This window comes from Cinclus cinclus, chromosome 3 (assembly GCF_963662255.1).
Source record: "Cinclus cinclus chromosome 3, bCinCin1.1, whole genome shotgun sequence".
NCBI lineage: Eukaryota > Metazoa > Chordata > Aves > Passeriformes > Cinclidae > Cinclus > Cinclus cinclus.
The window spans coordinates 90,169,680-90,192,443 of NC_085048.1; the positions used below are offsets into that span (position 1 = coordinate 90,169,680).

Here is a 22,764-nt window from a genome sequence, read left to right on the forward strand (position 1 = left end):
CAGAGACGGCTGCGCTGCCTCAGGCCCCGGGGAGAGCTCTGCAGGGTGTGCCGGGCCGCTCCGTGAGGTAAGCGTGGGGCTGTCCCCCTGCACCGGCGGCCAGGCCTCGGTAATCTGTCCCCTGGCATCTATCCGTGGCCATCCCAGCACAGCTGAGCACGGGGATTGCAGCCAGGCATGCAGCCGTGCAAGGTGACTATGGCCATGCACGAGGACTGAGGCCAAGCGTGAGGATCGCAGTGCTGCAGCGGCCTGGGGTCCAAGGCCTGGCTGCCACCGACGTACCCGGATAGGGAGTTCCACGAGGAACGGTCTCTCCTGGCGTCTCAGGCAGGCTTCAGCCACAAGGTACCAATACGCAAGCAAGACCTGGAGTTCAGGCAATCATCTCTTATCGTGATTCCAGCTCAAAGTGATTTCAGCTTGGCTTGCAAGGTACCTTTGGCCAGCGCAGAGAAATGAGACCTGGAGCGCTGTGTAGAGGTTCCACAGGGTTCTTTATTGTCTTCTGCCATGGGGAGGCCAGGGACAGCCGCAATCCGCTGAACTGGTTAAAAGTAGGGGTTTTTATAGGGAAGGTATGGCTTGACAGAACGACCAATGGTTTGGGGCTAAGGAAATATGAACAATAGTGTTACAAGGGGTCCAAAGCGAAGATTAGGTCTCTTAGCCTAGTCACCCTGACCCAGAAATTTTTATCTAGGGGATATTTCTCCAAGGAGGCCTTGTGAGGGGCCTTGCTCCTTCCACAAGGCACTGCAGAGTGAGAGACTGAAATGTCAGCGAGGTGCTGGCATCCAAGGGACAGCAACACCCCGGCACAGCCGTGCTCCCCGACACAGAGAGCAGCCGGCCTCTGCTCTTCCCAGCACCCTCTTTGCTGGAGCGAAGAGGATGACAATCAGCACCTCCGTGGATTTTTGCCACCCGCCTCTGGAGATCAACTGCACATTCTTCAAGGTTTTGATTATTCTAATTTTTGCCCAGTTTTAAAGGGAAAAAAAATAACATAAGGTGCCACCCATAAAAAGAAGAAATGTGGACTAACCTCTCGGTTCATTCACAGGGAACAATTTGTTGTGTTCTCATCAAGACATACTATTATTTATTTTTTTTTTAAGTACTGTCTTTGCTCAGCCTAACCTTATTGATTATTCCTTCCCTTATTCCCATTAAAAACTTCAGATAATTATTTGGTTCAACATTTATCACTTACAGAGTAATTAATATGTTATTATGCATAATCCAACAGCACAGTTTATTTGCAAGATCTTAGCACTACCGTTGAACTGCGTTGTTGAGTTTAATTTCTCTTATTCTTTTATGATCTCTATTTAGCCCCATGCAAATAACAGACTTTCTAGATGTTAGCAGATCTGAAAGCCTTTAGCAAAAACTACTGGGGTCCAAATGTTTTGTTGTACTAAAAACACAGAGAGAACTTGAATGTGCAATTTCACTTACGAAAGTATTTCATAATGGAAAGTGGTTTGGAGTCAAGTTTTTTTAAATAACTATTTCAGGAAGTTAAAGCATTTTGCAAAACAAAAAGTCATTGTCCCTCAAGTCTGCCTTTGCAGTGAAACCACCACCAGCTACTGAAATATTTGTGCTGGTATTTTCAATATTTGGGAGGAGAGTATGGATTTCTCTTCTTCCCTTAGCATCACTAAAAGGAATAGAAATTGAAAGTACACAAAGTAAACCATCTGCTTGCTAAAGACCTGAGCACGGGTTTTGGGTGACCCAGTGCCCCAGATCATGTCTGGGCTTTCCAGTCATGCCACAGGAGATGGCATCTTTGCTGTAGACATTTTTTTCCCGAAAACAGAATAGTAGCATTTTCAAGACAATCTCAGTCCTGTCTAAAGCAAACAAACCTGCTATAACGGTCCTAAATTCTAGGCAAGATCGGTCACTTGTCTAAAGTACACAGAAGTTTGGAAGCACTTGGGAGTGCTACTGATGCCTCTGGGCATTTTAAGAAGCATCTGAGCAGCATAAGAACATGGTGGTTTGTCCTTATGTCCTGTGAGAAAATGAGATCCACGATACTTTTGTGATAATTCGACAGATTGACAGCAGATCCTGGAAGTGGCTGTGACATGGATATGGTGCTTCCTTGCCCTGAGAGAGCCCAATGAGGGAGGACAGCTGAGTGACCTGGGACAAGATAGATTTACTCTCTGCTGAGCTCTACAGCTCTTGCTTGCACCCAAAGCGTTACAGATTCCTCATGAGCACCAACCAATACAACTTCTTTATTTCAGCCCCTCTGCTTCTGCCTGTGTGAGAAGTTGTGAACCAGGGAAGCACTGTCTGCATGCAGATTGTGGAGGGCTCTCATTTCACCACCTGACACATAAAAGCAAAAAAAAAAAAAGAAAGTCAGAAACATTATCACCATGGAATTGTTCTGGATGAACTTTGTCTGAGATTAAAACCAAACCAGGAGCATTTTCAGCATGGTAGGCATTTTCCTTAGCTTCCAGAAAAGAAAAACATGAGTCAACAGGCTAAAGAAATCTCAGAAACAGGTGGTGAGAGACTCTGTATGGAGTTCAGTATTTGTGCAGTTGCTCTGGTTCTTACATAGGCCTGTTTTAAATGAACCAAAATACCACTCTGTGTTTGTGGTTGACATATATATACTGTCTTGCAAGCAATGGGTATCTACCATAGCTTTGCTGCAGTGATATTTATTCATTTAATAATACAGTCTCTTAAATCTCCTCTCTGTAGCCTTTAGGAAAATCAAAGTGTGGCCAAATTAATCTCCTCTCTACAACTTTTAAGAAAATCCAAGTGGCACCAAATTAAGAAAAAAACACAAAAACCCACCACATTCTTTTGGGCTTGGTTGTTTTGGGTTTTTTTGTTTGTTTTGGTTTGGTTTTTTTTGTTTGTTTGGTTGGTTTTTTCCAGATTCTTCTGGACATCAAAGAGAACAGTATTAGGAAAATCCTTGAGTCCAAGTGCTTCTGTATCCCTCCTAACTGACCTGCACAGGAGTCTGTCTCTATATCACTTTCAAGTTGCTTTAGCTAAATTGCTTCAGGATATAAGAGGTTAAAGCACCCTGCTGGGCAGAAATCTTTTACTTTATAGGTTTAACAGCCTTTCCCGTAATCTGCAGAGTGGAGCTGTGATCATACAACAGCTAAAGTCATGAGCTTGTTAATGCTAAAATGACAGATGTTATAACAACAGGATATTTATTAAGTTTCCCTTTACCCTGCTGGGTTGTCAGACCCTGATTTCTTTCTAAGACTTCTTTTTGGTTTTTAATAACCAAAAGTTAACCAAACTCTGTTTCCAGCCTTCTAACAAGAAGTCATATGAAAGGAAAAAAAAATAAAGGAATCTATAAACTCCATCTCAGTTTAACTTCTATTAAAGGAGGAAGCAGTACTTCTAATTCTGTCTTTCTACCTCCATGTTATGGTATAGATTTGTTTTAGAGTAAGATATAGTTTTAACCTTTTACCTAGACACTATACAGCATTGCATGAAAAGTCAGAGTCCATGTGATTCTGAAGTCCTGGAGACTTTAGTATCTGTTAATTATTTAGTGAAGCACTGCAAACTCTCTCATGGTGGGTATTTTTCCTCATTGCCAGATTAGAAAGCAGCCAGCAGCCCTGCCTGGAGGGTACCTACCTCCATGAGCAGTGCTATGCTGGGAGGCAGCAACCCCTGCCCAAGCAGGGAAGTTACTGTGGAAAAAGCAGACAGCTTAGAAAAGCCACGTGCACAAGGAAACAAGAAATAACCAGCTTTAAGCAGTTATTTCTATATCAAATGAGTTTCAAGACTCATTCACCAGTTCTAAACTCAGTAAGAGCATTAATCCCGGAACAACTGGGAGTGGCAGCCCAGTCTCGGAGTTGTTACACCCCTGGTGGTGCCATTTCCACCAGCCCATTGCTCCCTTTATGCCTATGCCACACATGCTCTGGATGTAGAGGCCTTTCCTACAGAGACAGGGGACGTTTCCAACATTGACAGGCAGTGCTGTGCATGCACCTGTTGGTACATGGGTGTTCTGGCCTGCACGTCCCAGCTCATGGCAGTCATGCCCTCACTTTTCCCCTGTGCTGTGGCCCCAAAATTGGTGCAGTGCAGCCAGGACCAGTCAGGAGCAATCCAGACCTCTCCAAGGGAGCTTGTTGGTTTTCCATCCCTCAGGTTGGGTCACTTTGCAGTCCAATCCAAGAGAGGATGGCTTCTTTCCTTAGCACAGCTGAAGTCCTGCTGGATGTTTCTTGAGATTTGTGCAAGCCAACCCCCACCTCTATTTGCAAGGTCATCTTCAAACTGAAACTGTAGCTTTTGGGGGAAATTGAAGTCCATATGGAGATAAACGAGACCCCTCAGAGAGCCACAGCTTCTACCATGGTCACATTTTGGAGTCTCAGCAAGTACTTTGTATTTCTTTAAGCACTATCTAGCAGAGTTTGAGGGATGAAAAACATGATAGAGATCAGAGCCCTGCATGTGTTATGAACAGAGAGCACTTTTCACCTGTTAGAGTTCCCAATACAAGGCAGGCTCTTATATTCATAATCTACTTATCAGAGATGAAAAGTGAGGTGGAAAACATCCTCTAAAGGGTCCTGTAACAATCATTACCATCCTATTCAATTTACTTAGTAAACATCTTGGACTTACCAAAAAGCCCCCCACGAAATTTCAATTAATATTAAGTTTTCCTCCTCTGCATATGAGTGGCTCTGGGGTTAGTCAAAGACGCAGAAAGTAAAAACAAACAAACAAACAAACAAAAAAGAAACCAAACCAAACCAAAAAAAAAATGCCAAACACACCCCCCCCCACCAGAACCCAAGAGCCCAACTTTTCCTAGCAAAGGCTTATAGTGTTGAGAATTAACAAAGCCTTATCTTCAGCACATTCTTCCACATTTCCAGGTCTTTAATATCCTCCATCCATCTTAGCTTGGTTCAGAGTCTCAGCATTCCTACAGTGGCACTGGTTCAACCAGCCAGCACCTGGCCCCTGGAGGCAACGTCATGTTGTCATTGTACCCTGAAGCCAACTCGGCTAAGACATCCCCCTTCAACAAGAATCAGAACAAAGTTCCTATTATAACAAAGTTGTTTGAAAAGTAGGATGGTCATATTTAGGTAAAATCCCCAACAAACTCTCAGATTATTTAAAAGAAGGATGGCATGTACTGGAAGGAGTAGCTGAGTGATGTACGGTCCAGAATTGCATCTATCATACTCTCCACTCCTCCCCTACCATACTTTAACTGGCTGGATAAATCAGTGCTTAGGACAGGATCTAATTTATGGTATTTATGGAATAAAGTCACCATCACATCACCAGTATCTTGAAGAGTTAGTTTTTCAGAATGCTATGAATAGTACATGCCAAAATGCAACTTAGGAACAGATGCATTTTCTTATGTATCACTAAAGCAGTTTCTTCGCAAAGTTCAAGCAAACATTTTTCCACTCTAATTTGTTGCTGTGGTCCCTGTTTCCACAGCACATTCTACAGCTACTCAGAGCTCTGCGAAGTGCTAAAGTACTTGTTAGTGGTGAGTGACCTGCTACCAAAATTGTGTGGTTAGCTCCACATTTTATGAACTGACACTTCCTATCTTTTTAGCTGATATTAAAGAAAAATAATATGTTAGCAAAAAATTGGACAGGTTTTTGAAAATAACATTTATTTCTATGTTATGTGGATTAGAAACAAGGATGCAGAATAAGTAAACAATTCATTAAATGTTTTATCAGAATAATTAATTATTTAATTTGAAAATATTCTTGGTAATATTAAAAAATACTTGCATTTGAACTTTAAAAGCATATAAATAGTTCTGTTACCTAGAGGAACTTTCAAACCTTCATCATCATCAAAATAAATAAGATCTATTAGGAGACAGCTGGTTTCAGCTGTTGCAGACACACTGCACTGCATTAACCTCAAATTTGCAGTGTAATGTTAAGGTTTAGAGATAAAGGGGAAGATGGCAGCAGTCCATCCAGTTTATCTTGCTTCATTTTTGTCCTAGCCCAGACCAATGACTTTTTCTCTCCAAACCACTGTTTCGAAAGGGGAACTCTCATGTGACATATTTAAGTCATTTGGAGAAACAGTGCTCTGTCAGGATTGTAGCCACAGCCAGCAACAAACCCTGCAAAGACATTATTTTTCCCAAACTGCAGTATCTTGCAGAGAGAGGTTCCTTCTCATATGCTCGGGTGTGAAACTAAACTGCTGTTACCTGATTTTCTCCATTTCTCTAGCAGCGAGTTAAGCTTGGTACTTCACACTAACCTTTCCTGATGGAACGGCTGAGGCTGTGCTGGCTACCTTCTGTCTCAGAAAGATTAAGTTCTCAGCTTCAGCTGTGATGTGTTTTAACATGTTTTTCCATGTCTTTCACTAACTTGGATTTCTGTGGACTCCAAGTGTAGGTCCCTCAGTAATTCAGTAAGCTGTTAAGCACTGCAGAGCTATAGAGGAAAACCAAAGAAAACCACCGTCCACATTAAAGCAGCTGCAGGAAGGGGATAATATAACCACTCCAAAATCAAAACCCATACAACAATCCATTGCTCATCTTTCTCCATCGATGCCATAATTTCATTTGCTTCCTACTAGCCAGAGTGACCACCATGGGAGAAATTACCTGCCTTTTTGATGCTATCAGAGATGAAAGAAGTTTGGGCAAAAATCTCGTAGATCAGTTTTTCTATTCTTAAAGAATAACTCTAAAGGACTCCAGTGTCTGCCCTACTGTTTTTCTATGCCACATTAATTATTGCTTGTACATGCAGTAATAGTAACTCAGATAACTCTCTGGAAAGAGGACAGAAAAGAAGAAAATCACAGAAAACTACTGCAGAAGCTGTAGACTTGAGTATCTCCCCAGCTTTCAGTAGAGAAATACTATTTTGACAATACCTTGATTTTGTAGATACTTTTAGAAAGGGCAAACCAAGTGCAGTGGCCTTCAAACTCTGGGTTCAATGGCACCTTTTTTTTTTCAGAGCAGCACACAGTGTTGCAAGGCAGTTGAGCTACACACTCAACCCTCAGCTGTGTGGCTAAACCTTTCAGTGTTAAGGGAATGGGAAAAGGGGAAAAAACCCCATGAACATTTTCAATAAATGTTACTGAGGTTTTCAGTAAGACATAGAGCTTGTGTGATGCTCTGGGCTTTTCACATAGGGCCTATGATGTCACGCTGCGGCTGTGACATCAGCACAGCTCTGACACAGGAGCTCTGCCCACACAGCTTGACTCAATATTTAGTTCTGCAGTTTTCCCACTCCTTCAGAAAAAGATAACTGGGACATTATGGTGCCAAGTGTCATTCCACTTCCAAGCTCAAGCATATGTACCAAACACCTCCTTTTTAGCAATAACTTGCCGACTAACTCATCAGTGTCTCTACTGTGCTGCTGCTGTGTGCAGGGAGGTTTTCAACAAACTGGAAAACACACTTACCAAGGCTCAGTAATAATTCTTGTGATAATCAAACACAGTTTGATTACACAAATTTCTTCCCCTTTTTCTTTTTGAACAGCAATGTGAAGAGAAAATCACTTCAAACTGGCATAACACAGAAGTCTAAGACCTCTGCCAGTATGGATATTTAGGACTAACTACTTGAGCCTTGATTTTACCTGATACTTAAGCCCAACCCCTCCTAATACTCAGCTGGCAGCATGCAGAATCAACCTCATCCATTTGGGTCAGAACCTTCTCACACACCCACAAAAATACAAGTGAAAATCATCACCCACATTTTGTTAATTCACATAATCCCTTTCTAAGTGAAAAACGAGCTTGTCTGCAGCTGACTGGGGGAGAGCCCCAGGCAGCACAGGATAAAACAATGCACTGAGTCTCCAGTCAGTGCTGCCTAATGAAAAAATCTTGAGGGTATATTAATATGTGCAGCATTTATCTGTGGGAGTGTAGTTCACTCCTGAACTAGGGTTTGAGCACCTAGCTCAGGTAAGCAGCAGTGACCCAGTTACCTGCAGACTCCCTGTGCTGTACTCACTGCACCCTCAGCTTCAGGGATCACATGGTAACATCAAACCAAGCAGTGATGCTTGAATCCAGGTCTGCAGCAGGCCAGCAGCATCCACTTACATGCAGCAGACACACTCTGAAGCACCAAAGACTGGCTGCAAGTAAATATCTCCCTTGGCTGAGGTCTTGCCTATACTGCAGAATGCTGTTGCCTATAGCATGGAATGCAACTTGGAACAAGTGTGGGCCAACCCACAGCAGACACAGTCCAAGAAATTAAATCTAACAAATTCACCCAGTGAGTCCAGGGGAAGATGAGGACAGGCTTCAGCCCAGGCCAGCAACGGGAGCACAAATGCAGGAAGCCCAGCAGGTTGCACATCCTGTTCCACAGCATCACCAGGGCTATTCTTAGCTGCAGGAGCTGGTGCAGGAGGGAAACTGTGCTGGGAAGCCAACCAATGCTGTAACTAGAAACAGAACTTGGGGGATGGGGATTGTCATTTGGTCTCAGTAATACAGGCTTTTGTTGATTGTCACAAAAAAAACCACAAAAAAAAAACCAAAAAAACACCAAACCACAAATATATATAAATGCTAGCCAAAGTTTCAGCGGCATGCCAGGTTTGGGTTGCTAGCACAGATTAGTCTGAGAAGGCACCTGCTGAAAGTGCTTGTCTGCCTGGACTCAGACACTCCCATCCCACCCTTCTCCTGTGGCATGAGCTCCTCCAATGAAAAAGTAGCAAGGAGTTGTTCTGGGAGCTGGATCTGGTCCTTGTGGTCAGGCAACCATCTGGGGTAGGAGGTCTAGGAATGACATGGGGGAAGGTATGTGTAGCAAAAGTACAGACCTGAAGCTTCCCTTCCTGCTAATTTAAAATTCCCATACCAGCTTTTCTCATAAGGGATGTTCATAGAAAGTTCCAAATCACATCTTTTCATGAAGGTGGAAGCCACTTTTGGAAAATGACAAAGCTCAAGCTCACACGCAGTGCTTACAGCACAACCAAACATACCCTCCTGCACATACAACGAATTATGTGGAATCACTTTTCCTTCTTGAAGCAGGAGAAAAAGGAACTGCTGAAGGGCTCCAAAATGAATTCATCACTACAAGTTTACATTAACAGCTCAAGGCAGGTATTGGTCACCATGCTGCCCAACTCAATACTAGTGCTGGCAGCTGCAGTTAGTCCTTTTCTCCCAAAAAACTGTGCAAACTGCAGTGTTTCTGAGTTGAAACAAATGAAGCCAAAAAGCACCAAAGCATCTTCTGCTCTAAAGTAGCTTTCTTCCAAAGACATTGAAAGAATAGTATAGAGTCCTATTAGGAACCCTACCTTGACCCTTATGTCAGATATTTAAGCATGGCCACTTAACAGGTCGAGATTTTAATATTTTCCAAAGCTGTTTTCCTTTGAGATAAAAAAAATGCCTTTTGCATAATTAACTCTTCATGATACTAGAACTGAGCAACTATTATTTTAATTTCACTTGGAACACAGACAGTTGGAGGCCAGGACTGTAAAACCCATTTACTAACCTCCACCTCCTCTATTTGTGCTATTTTCATCTTTCTACTTGATGTTCTAGGAGATGGTGATTTCTACTAGTTAGATTCCTTCCTGGGAGCTGATCTGAGAAAGAAAATCCAAATAAAAGTATTTGATAGTCAAGAGCTCCATTTATTTTCTCAGCACTTTAATACGTAAAAACAAAACAAAAAAGAGTAATAATTCTTTATTTTAAAAGAAGTCAAAAAGAAATTATCATCAATGAACAAGCTCTGCCAATTATATTTAAATATTATTTAGAAACAGGATCCAGGACATGAAAAAAAAAAAAGAAGCCAAATTAATCCCCTGTGCTTTTTGAAGACATACAGATGAAAGATATTTTTCAGCTTTGTGGTTTTGCTTTTCAAGTACTTAGACAACACGGTGAGTGCAAAAAATATAAATGTGAGCCTGCTAAAACATAGTGCTGTACCTCACAGGCAACTAACCACACAAAGCAAAGGTCACAAGGAATAATCAGACCTTCTGTTATCAGCAAAGCTATGTTTGATTTGGAAAATTGTCAACTCTGCCTTTGGCTCAGGCAAATGGAGCATCCACCTCTTTCTGTCTGGCAGAGAAAGGAAAAGCCAAAGATATTGTGGACCAGAACCACTTAAATGCATACCTATAAAGGGTGTAACTGATGCTATGCTATGGAACTAAAATAGTCAGAGCATATTTATATGTTTTTAAATATAGTTAGCAGTATCTCCCATTCCCTCCACGTGGAACTCAGAACATCTAGTTACAAAATTCACCCCCTCCATCCCCCCTGGTCTCCATAGCTGAAGAGATTAGAAAGCGCAGTCAAAGCAGGGGGCAGGGGAAGGAGAATGGCAAGAATCTTTATCCCTTCTCCCCAAACTCGACCAGGCAGTGTTCAATAAACTCAGAGGGCCTGATTTCAGAAGCTAACAGCAACATCAGTTTAGCTAAACTTGTTAACAAGTCTCAGGACACTCAGTGGGCTTTTTTCCCTTTCTTTCTGGAGAATGGGGAAAAGGAATAAATCCTGGGATTTGCCAAACTGACAGTATGTCTACAGCAAATTTAGAAATACCATAGCAGTCCTGATTTTAATACATCCATAAAATCTAGGTACTTTTTTCTTTAAAAGCCAGGCTACACTAGCAGAAGCTTTGGACTCCCTCCCACAAGTAATTCCTGGCGTGCAAGTAAGTACTCGTCAGCCCGATTAAACTATTTAAGAGTACAGAAATTTTCAGGACTGAGCCCTTGCCATGACTTTTGGGGAGTCACAAGTTGGGGCTGGTTCTTTTACATACCTCTGTGTATGTCCATACCGCATACTGAGATGTGGCAACTACAGATATTACCAAAGCCCACACTGGGTGTTGAAAGCAATTGAGCTACAATTATTAGGGGTTCCACAGAAACAATTTACTCTGCTAAAAAGGAAGAGTGATGGTACCGTGGCTAGCCCACTGTGTGTCTGAATTGGTTCTTCATTGCACCTTAGGTGCAGATATACCCTAGGAAGTGATTCCAAAATAGCATGTTCCTGGATGAGACATGTAGTAAGGGTAAAATATTTAATCCAGTGAAGTTTGGTACATCTCTGACACATTTAATGAGAAGCCTAAACAATCTAGACACTGAAGTACAAACTTAATTCTTCCTTAAAATCAGTGTTTCATAACTGTTTTTATTTTAAAAATTCAGGAATGTGATACACAATACAATTAGCTCCCCACCACTGCAGTGTTCATTTACATGAGGTTCACTAGCTTCATGCTTTGTGGGAAAAAAAAAAAAGACTGTGCAGTGCTTTTGAATGCTCTCAGTATTCTTAAACTATGATCTTCTGAACAAATCAAGTCTGTATAACCTCAGACATTTTTAAAAATTGAGCTATTTCACAAGCTAGCAGGCTACAGTAGGGTCTCCTACAGCCAGAATGGAGAAATTGTGTTCCTGCTGCTGCACAGCCACCACCTTGACCTTACTTTATGCTTTCAGGGAGTTTACCATCAAGGGCTAAGGAGACTAAAGGGCCCTGGTAACACCAGCTGGTGCTGCACCTGCAACAGGGCACGCGACAGAGAGGCCGCATAATTTCCCCTTTTCCCCCCATGATCATCACCATCATGATGTCATCTCTGCATCCTATCCTGATACTTAAAATAACAAGGGGGAGAGCTTTTTGTCTTTTTAGCTAGCCATTGCCTGCAATGGACACAGAAATAGAAAAATATGACTTCTGGCACGAAAAGAAAAAAAATTAAATAGTTTAAAATGGAATTAGTGACTACAACTCCCTCTATTCTATGCATTTACTGAGACATTAACCAATTATGGTAACTGTTATGACTTACTAGTTGCCCTCTTTTTATAAGAGCAACAGGAGAGAAGTCAGTCAGACTTCTCAGTGCTACCATGGTTTTATTTGTTGGCATTTTTAAAAATAAACTAATGAACAGTAGTTCTGTGGTGCACTAGTGATATACAGCAGAACCTCAACAACTCATACTACTGATTGAGGCAAATTTTAAACTAGTGATTAAAATAATTAGTGAAGGTTTACCATAGAAAGCAAGGATACACATTAAAAAAAATAGTACTTTGTTCATTTCAAAATTTACTTGGTTAATACTCTGTAGTATAGTAGCAGTGGTAGCATACTTTGCAAACGTAGTCTCATACAAGATCTCATTTAACAGTCAACTCTAGATCATATACAGGTAACAGAAAAAAAGAGTTCAGATAATTCAGAAAAAACCAAAAACATATATAAATACTATATTAACATATTTAAGTTAGTTTATGAGACTATACAACAAACATAAACACAGAAAAAGGTGAGCGATGCTGGTGGCTGCGAAGCACCAACATCCCAAGCCAGCACAAAGCCGAGCCCACCCATCCACAGCCCACAGCTTCCTGCAGATGCAACTGAGCAGCCAAGGGCCAAAACCCTCGGGCAGTGCTGTGCTGCACCCCAGCAATGTGGCCTGTGATGGGGCTCCCTGGAAGCAGAGCCAGCACCTCCACCTTTCCCATTCTTTGGCACCCAGCGCCTGGCCAGAGCATGGAGTGAGACGGGGGCTGGTCTTGGCTCTGCAGACTGCACACGTAATGCACAACACTGGTAATCCACCCGTGGATAATCGAGAGTTGACTGCAATGCTCTGCTGAGAGCTTGGTAAGACCACTGACATGACTTGGGCCAATCCAAGCAGCAGGACTATTTTTTATACTATTTAGGAGCAATTATAATGCAAGACACAAATTAGAAATGCAAACTAGGGAGGTGTTATGTATCTGGAGGCAAAGCTACATTCCCCTCACTAACAAAACATTCTTTTTTAAAAAATCTATATTTAAATACTGTTAAAAACCTGAAAACCACAGCATCAAAGAATTTCATAAGGCCAAAACTATCCTCAGTTCCCTCTGGTTGTGCCTACGTATTGCAATACATTTGTAGAAGTAGTAATGCATCTCATCCTCTTTCCAGTGCCTTCCAGTAACAGATCTCAGAGCTCTTCACACAATAGTTAGGCCTCACAACACCCCTGTGAGGTAGGTATTATCCCCATTTGAAGACAGGGAAACTGAGGCAAAGTGTTTATCGTGTCCAGAGTCATAGAGCAAAGAATGGAAGATCTGAGTTGTTTTCCAGTTCTGCACACAGGAGCAATCCATTAATCCCAAGACATTAGTTCCTGTACATAACATGAGAGTGGATCAAAAGGGCCAGGGTTTTAATTAGATTTCTTGTGTGTTTTATCTTTCAATTCTCCTCTTGTCTCTGCCAAACTCACAGATTCCACAGAGCAGTTTCTCTTTTCCTAAGGTGTAAGTTGGCGGCACACTGTAACAGCTTCTTTAGAGCCAGCTGTCAATTAACTGAGTCAAGGTTTTAAACCACAGATTCAGTTACTGAGTAAATGAAATTACGTGATACATAAACATCTCAAAGTGTGAAATACAGTGAATTAAATCTTACTCCCTGCACCACTTCCTCAAAAGCCAGTGGAGGGCTCCTGAGGACACAGTGGGGGACCAGGACTGAAGTCACTGCAAGTGTTTACAGACACACTCAGCTAGAAGCAAAATGCACCCTTACAGTACTTGTTGGGGAGCTGCTGTCTGCTTGAAAGCAGGAGTAATACTGTTGGTGCTTGGCAGACCTTCCCCAAGAAAGCACTTATTGACAGAACTAATTATTTTATCTTAGTAAACTCAGCATCAGCTAAGTATTTATTCATAGCACTGTTGAGTCAAGGGTTCTTTAAACCTCAAAGACTTTCATGACCAGACCAAACTTGGAAGTAAGGGGAAAAAACCAGAAAATCCATAAAATGTACAAGTCTTTGTACATTTATGTGTATGAAGTGTTACTCCATCAACCAGTCTCATGTCTTGATCACAGAGGAGTATACAGTAGCTTGAACTGACATTCTGACAAGAGAAAACCCTTTCACATCTGTTGTTTTCAATTACCTTGCTACCTTACCAGAAGAAGAGGGGACAATTTCTGACAATCACATGATGTTGTCTTTAAAATATGCTGTGCGATAAAGTCATTAGAAAAGCTTTCACATCTTTTATTATTATTACATAGCTTTAGGAAAAATATGTGAAACTGCAAAGTGGTTTCCAGTTTTTAGTATATATTTTTAAAAATGTTCTATGAACTTTGGTTTTCTTAGGGCTCCTAAATAAACAATATATTAAGATATCTACAAATCAAATATTAAATGATAAAGTAGGTCCGAGAAATCTGTAACACAAATTGAGTTCCTACACGCTTATCGCTCAAATACCTTTTCACTGGAAAAAGGTATCTTAGTTTGAAGCACAGCAAAAAAGTGTCTCTGCTGAAATGCTGAAACTGGTTTTCTGAAGTGTTACAGCATGGGTGCACTGTCTGTCTCAGTCAAACAAAGTCAACACAAACACATTGTATCATGACAGTGACATTATATTCTTTTAAAACAAGCATTCTATATTTAGCAATATGACAAGAACAAGGACTTCAGCAATACACTATTTGGCAAAATTGCATCTCAAATGTCTGTCTCTTCCTCTTGCAACACAGCTGTTGACAAAGTCTCCACAACTCAGGTAGCACCCTTCAGGGAGTTACAAAGATGACTCAAACTGCTCATTCTGATCCGTGTTGGCCTCCAGCTTCACTGAAGGGATGCTCTCCGACTTAGTCCTCCTAGTTTTCGGAAATTCAATGACAACTTCTGAACATGAAATACTAAGTGATGACGATTTTTCTGTCTTCTTTGCAGTACTATCTTCTCCTGCTCCGCAACACTGCTTCAAAGCACACTGAGTCCTGCAAGGCAACTCGCATTTCCCTCTCCCTAACTCAGAGCCAACGCTGGCAAACTCAGGCTGAATGGTAGTTGCATGAATCCCTTCGTCGTGAAAGATCTCTTTGATGCGCTTGGCCACCATCATGTACGTGGAAGGGTCAGGACACTTGATGTGAGCAGTGCCAATGATCCTACTGCCTGCTAGCTGCCAAATGTGTAATTCATGGATTGCTTCGACTCCTTCGAGGGTACGTAACTTCGAGTTCAAAGAATGGACATCTATTTGTTTGGGAACAGTCTGCAGAAGGATGAGGGCTGACTCCCTAAGTAACGGGTAAGTTGTGTAAAGGAGTATACAGACCATAATCAAACAGAGGACAGGATCTAAATATAACAACCAGCAAGGACCAGCCACCGTAATGCTCTCTTGCTCGGATTTGTTAGCTCTGCCAAGTGCTTGGGATAGAGTAGCATTTTCCATGCAATGATTATTGACACATGGATTGAAACAAGGCCCATCTTCAGGGCATGGATTCCACAAGCCATAAAAGAGCAAGGCATTCACTACCACAATTACTGAACCTAAGGCATCTCCAAAAACATGCAGAAAAACTCCACGCATGTTAAGTTGTGCACTAGAGTCTTCTTCAACTTCCTCTTCATCCAGAGGATAATGGCCAGCATTCCCATTCACTTGTACATCACTCATGTCACCTTTCATTTCACCTGACAAGAAAATAGTAAAACAATTAGGCATGAGCTACACATACTGTATAATAATACAACATGTTACTCTAACTCCTTATAAAATCGTATCCAATGGTAAGCGTGGCACACTGAGTACGAAACCAAAAAGCAACTCAACCCACACACTTAGCAACATCATCTCTGGCGAGGAAAATTCCATTTTCCCAACAAGTGATCTAAATAATCTAGAAGGCAACTGTTTCTACATGGAGATTAAAAATGGACAGTGGCAAAAAATGAAGATGACCACCTTTTAACTTATTCTACTGAAAAACTACTTTCACCTTTTCCAGCTGTTTAACCATTTGCCTATTCACTGCTTGTTTCTTAAACAAAATGCAGAACTACAGAGGATGGGTAAAAAAAGCTGGTTTAAGTAGCTCAATTAGTTACATTTGTTCCTTCTTTTGAAACACCAATAGACTGATCACATTGCTAAAATCCATCTTTAATCACAGAACTGCATGGCTATTTCGTATCAAAACTTGAAGCTAGAAGCTCAAAAGCTGGATGAATACAGCTGTGTAGTAGCTTCTTTACAGGCTTACCAATGCCTTTTCAAGAGGCTCCTGAATTCAAGGAAAAGGAAGCTCTTCCAAGATGGGCACATGGAGTTAGTGGGAGTGTGAGATACAATCAGCTGAAATTTTAGGTCTAAAATGCAGAATTTTCCAGCGGAATTGACTATAGGGCAGTGTAAGTTATCACTGAAACTCTCTGAAGATATGAACTACTGTTATTTATATTTCAGAATAAATAAATAAATAGTAAAATTATATTTTTTATGCAAGAGACATATAGCTGTTGAGTGACATATAGCCTGTGATGTCCAAAGTCATACGTCATGGACTGTGCAAAAGTTAACATTTTAGTGCCCTCCTTTTGTCACAACTGTCTGAAGTATTTACCACTCCAACACAGCTAAACAGCTACATGGGAATAAATACACACATTGTTACAAAGAAGAATCCCTTCTGAAAGAAAATCATCTTCCAATGTTCACAATGGAGAAAATTGCGTATGATTAACCTCCTGTTTTTATTCAGAAGTTCTTCTTTGCATACTTCCAGTGCTAAAGAAATGCAACAGGCGCTGGGCCCTGGCCCAACAAACTGAAACAAGGAGCTCTTGCTGCTTCTGAGATTATTGAGTTCAGAGCTTTGTAAACATTAACACGTTAATAAGATGTGCAGCTTCTGCTGTTCTGCCCTCGTGGCTCCAATTCTGCACAACTGCAGAGTGCACACAAGTCCTCTCCTCTCTGAAGGAGTGGGCTCCTACCAAGGCTGAGTTCCAAGCCCCAGCTCATTACCTCATCCAGTACGCTTCTGCCCTGAAGCTCCAGCTACATTTTCCACACTAACTCTAGGAGTTAGAGAACACGGGACCTGTAACTTTCCAGAGAAGTAAATACATTAGAGGGAAATATCTCAGGTTACAGAGTTCACATCTCAAGGTCCATGATGAGAGCAAGGAAAGAGGAACGATCTACTTTGTAACAAGCACTTGGAAGAATAGAGATCTGAAAAGTCAGTAGTTATCTCTACGAGTGGGTAACGGGAAACATAGTTCCAGAAAGCCCTTGAATAAAGGCAAGTGGTTAAAACATGTCCATTTGAAATATGTTCATTGAAATCTAACAATAAACTGATTATTTTATATAAAGTGCATCCATAGAAATGCCTGTGCAGGACTAGCCCCTAAGCTAATGCCTACTTTTCCACCTCAGGAAATCAGGACTACCACACTCTGCCATTTCCAATGAAGGCACAGGACCACCTTTGGCTTCATCTCTATGTCGTACATCTTCTCCCAAGCCTCAAATCACCTTTAACTGTAACTTTTCCATAGGCAAACTTTTAATAGCTCCATCCATTATATAATCATGACAGAGCACAGAAGGAAATACAAACTTATTTCTAAGTTTCACTGTGACCAAAATTATGCCCTATTACCACCTAAATACCCACAACAAATTATTTGTTATTGCCAGAAGCACATCCATGAGACATTCCAGACAAGTTAGCTCACAACAACATGCATTTTAATCCATGCTATAACCTTTTGCTCTAACTAGTCCAAAACTTGGCGAGAAGCAGAAGTTTTCACCATTAAAGAATAATTCCCAAGCCAAGATGTGTATGAGACCAAGGGTTAAGAGAATTTTACTTTGTTTGAAATTAATTATTGGGATACCTTTGTTGGAACTAAACCAACATTAAGAGCTGATTAGGTGATCAAGAAAATGGTGTAGTGTACTCAGAAGAACTTTACTATCCCCTTGAAAAACCTCTCTTTCCAAAGCCAACCGGGAGACAGAGAAACAGAAACTAAGTTTCTCAAATCTGTATTGCAACCCCTGACCACGAGAAACCTGAAACTGTAGCAAAATTCACTCAGCTCAAGTAAAGCTCCCTTTAAAAGCTAGAACAACGACAGATGCCACCCTGAAACTGAGAGAAATTGGTTCCGAAGCCTGAAGTCCATTCCTTCTGGTGACAAGAATGCCCTAGGAAAAGGGAAGTGGCAGTCACACACACCTTTCACTCTACTAGCATGCAATACTTGGCTTTGACCAAGCAGCTTCAAAATGAACTATCCAGGCTTCTGGATCCACTAGGAAAAAACCCAATAAATTCCTGCCCATGAAACAGTTTTAACCACAATCGGGAAGGGAAGATTTTAAACGCATGTCTGTGTGCAGGTGAGTGGGAAGGCGCATGCTTTGGAAAGCTGAAGAAAAATTCTTCCAAGACACCACACATGTGCCCTGACACCAGCATGGTCCACATCCCAGCTTCCACAGTTCTGACTGGCAATTTCAAGACTTCTTCCTATTAATACCTATACTATGAAGAAGCACAATATTATTGCAGTGGAAAAGACTTCAGTATGTTTGGTTTAGATGGAGAGTACCTTCCCAGGTAGCTGATAACTGACCCAATGGAGCAATGCAGCTGCCGGGACCGAGGCACTGAGCCGCGCTCCATTTGATGTGCAGCCACTTCTGATGGCATTAGGAGAGCATCTTGTGACAGCTCGTGTCGCTAGGCAAGACACGCTTGTCATGTGCCTTCCCTTGCAGCACCAACTTTTTTCCCAGGGCAAACTGCTTCATCCTAAGACTCTTTTACACTCTGACCTGTCTGCAAGACAAACATGCAGCTTAGAGCATCTGAAGGAAAGACGTGAAGAAGAGGTGCGACAGCCATGTGCCCCAAGAGCAGCTAAGAAAGTTTCTCGCCTCTTTCCCAGGAGTGGGGACAGACGGTCCCCACAGAGCCCTGACAGAGCCCGCACCAGGTGGGACCAGGATGGCCACCGCCCTACTCGGGGAAAGGACCCCTCCCGCTTTGCCACGCCTGGATGGGGCAGCGGCGCTACCCCCCGGGGCTTACCCAGCTTCTCCTGGCTGACTCCGTTGGAGCTGCTGCAGTTCTCCACCAAGGTGCTGGTCTCCTCGCGGTGCAGCGCAGCCTCCGCGTCCCCGGACGCCTGCTCGGGCTTGGGGCCGCCGCGGGGGTGCTGCTGCCGGCCGCCGTGCGAGTGCCCGTGGCCGTGGGCGTGCCCGTGGCCCCCGACGCCGTGGTGGTTGAAGAGGCAGAGCCCCAGCAGGTTGATGATGAGCCCCGCCACCCCCACGGCGATGACCACCAGGGGCTGCTGGATCTCGTGGGGCTCCGTGAAGCGCTCGATGGCCTCCAGTAGGATGGTGAAGCAGAGGGCGGTGAGGAACACGGCGTTGACGAGGGCGCCCATCACCTCGGCCCGCACCCACCCGAACGTGTTCTTCTTGGTGGCGCGGGTGCGCTGGGCGAAGCGCACGGCCACCAGCGCCACGACCAGGGCCATCACGTCGGAGAGCATGTGGAAGGAGTCGGAGAGCATGGCCAGCGACGACGTGACGCGGCTCACCGCCACCTCCACCACGAAGAACAGGAAGGTGAGCGCCAGCATGCACAGCAGCCGCGCCCGCCGGTTCTGCCAGCACCGCGGCCCGCCCGGACCCTGCGCCGCCATCCCCCCGCACATCGCGGCTGCCCCGGCGGAGGCGCGAGGAGCGCGGAGGGCGGTCGGAGCCCCGAGCGCTCGGGCGGCCGCTGCGCTCCGCTCCCCCCGCGCCGCCGCCGCCGCCGCTCCCTCCGCAGGCGCCGGGCGAGCAAACTTTGCACCCGAGCCCCCTCACTCTTTTCACACGGAACCCGAGCGCCGCCTCGGCCCCGCCCCCGCCCGCGCCCCATTGGCCAGCGCGCCCCGCCCGCCCGGCCGTGCCCTCCCGCCCCCGCGCCCGGCCCCGCTCGCCATTGGCCCGCGCGCCCTCGCGACAGCGGGGCCCCGCCCCCGCCCGGTAACGCCCAGCGAGCCGTGGCCGCCCCGCTCCGCCCGCCCGGGCCTGGAACGGGGAGTGGGCGGGGCCACGGGTGACGCGCCGGGGAACGACGGACTCCCATTGGCTCACCCCGCCGGCTTTCCCCTCCCGCCCCGCCCCCGCAGGCCCCGCCCGCGGCGAGCGGGACTCGTGCAAAAGGTGCGCTTCACACGGCCCCGGCCCCGCGCGCGCCCGGGGGCGGGGCCTGCGTGAGGGGCGCTGTGACGTCACGCGCCCCGAGCGGCGAGTTCGGGTGGGATTTGCGCTTTTTTCTGCGGATTTTAGCGGCGGGGTCTCGGTTTAATTCTTCTCCTGTTCGTGACACTGGGGGCAGTAAAATAAGTGCGGACGCGATCAGTGATGACTGATGAGCTGCTAAAAAAAATTGGAAGAGAAGAAGACATAAGTTTAGTCGGGAGTTTTAAAACCTGTATAATATAATAACATATTAATAAAATAATTGTCTAATAATGGCTATTATATTAAATAATAAGTGTTAAACTTTATAGTGATAATCGTTTCATAATAATGTAGCAAAAAACATGTAAAAGCTATGTAAAAATGCATATGAAAAATGTGTAAAAGGTCAGTCAGTCCCTGGACACTGTTTGTTTTGTTACGCTTGTTGTTAGGAAAGGGAAAGCAAGTGTTTTGAGACATCCAGAAAAATCACAGAAGCATACCCACACAATTAAAAGAAAAAAAAATAGCCGAAGTTACAAAAAGGCAGAGCTGACGTCACACTTTTCCCACTGTGTTCCAGGGAACCAACAAACATGGCAGCGAGAGAAAGAGTGTGAAAGGATATTCCATGAGCAGAAGATGGAGATGAGCCAGCAGCCCAAGCTCTCTGCAGCTATAGAGGTGCAGCTGTGTGTGTAGACCCATCGAGGCAGGAAGAGAAATGGTGCCCTGAGAAGGAAGACCTAGCCAGAATGCAAAATGTTGCTCCTGTTCTTGGGGATTTCAGGGGGGTTGTGATTCAGGGTCTGTGCGAAGGTTCCTGACTTCATTTCAGCAGTAAAATGACAGAAGATGCTCACATGTCCACAAGGAAAGTGTTATCACGGAGAAAAACTGAGAGCAGTGATTCAGGACAGGCTTCCCCTCTTCTTGGCAGCATCCCCACAAGCCCACACCTGGATACCACACTGCTATCCATGTGTGCCATCCCCTCACCTTTGCTTAACCTGCCTCACATGGCAAAGCTGGCTTGGACACCACAGGCACTGATGTGCTGACCTGTGACCCTGAACCATGTTTTCTGTGAGAGCATCCTTGTGTCAAAATCTGTGTGTGCCGTGCACTGGATGTAGCGGTAGCAGCCCACACAGAATTCTTTAATGACCATTGTAAAGAGAGTCAGCAATTAGATTGCTATAAACTTCTCCTTGCCTGCCTGGCTTCCCGTCTGCCCTAACGTCACTTGCTGAGATGTAAATAGCCAGGAAGCTGAACGGCAATTATATGGAAACAGAACATGTCCATATTGTGTCATCCTCACTCCCACACAAGGCCATTAGTTAACAAGGAAGAACTGCCCAAATTTAGGCTATATGGGTCAAAGAAACTGGTACAGCTCAAACCTCTTTGAATTCCTGCAGGTGAAGTGGGTCATCGTTTTGCAAGGATTGCTATTAATCCAATGGAATTTAGCTAGGAAGAAAGGGAGGACAACAAGCTTGGTGTCTCTCATTGGCTCGGCTTCAGGAATGAGTGAAACTGGGTTTTAATTGGTTGCCACTGGGGTATCATCAAGGTTTTCTCCATTAAAAGTTGTCAGTCCCCTCCTGAGAGAAATAAACAGGATATCAGCATCAGTAGAACCCTGATGAATAAAACTTCATTATAAACTGTGTCAAGAGCGTTGCCTGATTTAAGGAAGGGAGTTAGGGCTTTTGGGGCTTCTTTTCTTGGTATACAAACATTGTCCAGATTAATTTGTGATCCTTGTAGCGTCTCTTCACTGTGAGAGCTCCTGATCTGTTCAAGGGTACCCACACCACTGGTCAGTGTGCTGCAGCCTTTCCCTTACAGAATGACATCTTGCTGATCCTTAGTCATGTCCAGGGACAGCCTTTTGTCCTGCTATACCAGGCTGAATGCTTAATTCTACTTGTGGCCAAAAGCCACAAGGCATGGACCATATACCCCGGGAGAATGGGATGGCGTGGTTTCTTCACAGGCAGGGGAGAAAAATGGATCCTGAGGCCTTCCATTGCTCCCTGATGAATAGGGCTGGGCGTACGGTTTTGACCAAACCACTGTTGTCTCCATAGGCTTCAAACGCAGGGACTTTGATGAATGTTCCCCCATTCCTGCAGCCCAGTCCTGCTGCCAGACGTGCCAGGCATAGACCAGCAGCTGGTCTACACAGCAGTTCACACTGCTACCTCTTCCCCACACTCTTTCTTGTAAACCAGTGTGCTGTACGCTGCATTTTCCAGGCTTTCCTATTGTATTACACCAGCAGCCGAGAGGAACAGGGATAGTTCCCAAACTTAAGGCTGTCCATCTGGCAACATCATCAATTTTAAGATTAATGGGAAAGTGCCTGATACAGGTACCTAAAGAAACCATAAATGGTGTTTTACAGGAGACACAATGTTCTTGCTTATGCTTTTAGGGAGAATACTTTGTCTTCAGAATAGGGTGGACTCTGGATTTTTTGTTGTTTTTCAGGTTTCCAGGCATTGTTCATGACTCAAAGAATACTTTCTCAGCTCAGCTTCCGGTCCACAGATGTGGAAGGACCCATCTAAAATCTGTTTAC

At 44.0% G+C, this 22,764-nt stretch overlaps 1 protein-coding gene and 1 long non-coding RNA gene across 3 annotated transcripts; one reads left to right on the forward strand and one right to left on the reverse strand.

The window, feature by feature from the left end:
* Positions 1-9,326: 9,326 nt before the first annotated feature.
* On the reverse strand, positions 9,327-19,736 carry SLC30A1 (solute carrier family 30 member 1). Of its 2 annotated transcripts, none has more exons than XM_062490418.1 (2): positions 18,966-19,736; positions 9,327-15,579 (listed from the first exon to the last, which is right to left on the reverse strand). In XM_062490418.1, the coding sequence occupies exons 1-2, from the start codon at positions 19,652-19,654 to the stop codon at positions 14,691-14,693; spliced, it is 1,578 nt and encodes a 525-aa protein (XP_062346402.1). In that variant the 5' UTR covers positions 19,655-19,736; the 3' UTR covers positions 9,327-14,690. The 2 variants fall into 2 exon arrangements, with proteins under 2 accessions (XP_062346402.1, XP_062346403.1); XM_062490419.1 differs by having other exon boundaries at positions 9,343-15,601; positions 19,021-19,736.
* A 374-nt stretch (positions 19,737-20,110) lies between these two features.
* On the forward strand, positions 20,111-21,849 carry LOC134042687 (uncharacterized). The gene is made up of 2 exons (XR_009933086.1): positions 20,111-20,150; positions 20,755-21,849. It is a non-coding gene; the product is annotated as an uncharacterized LOC134042687 (long non-coding RNA).
* Positions 21,850-22,764: the final 915 nt, after the last annotated feature.

Coding starts and splice junctions, on each gene's coding strand:
- SLC30A1 (XM_062490418.1), bottom strand. CDS start 19,654: ATGTGCGGGGGGATGGCGGCGCAGGGTCCGGGCGGGCCGCGGTGCTGG. Junction 15,580..18,965: donor GGCGTGGCAAAGCGGGAGGG/GTCCTTTCCCCG, acceptor AGGTGACATGAG/TGATGTACAAGTGAATGGGA.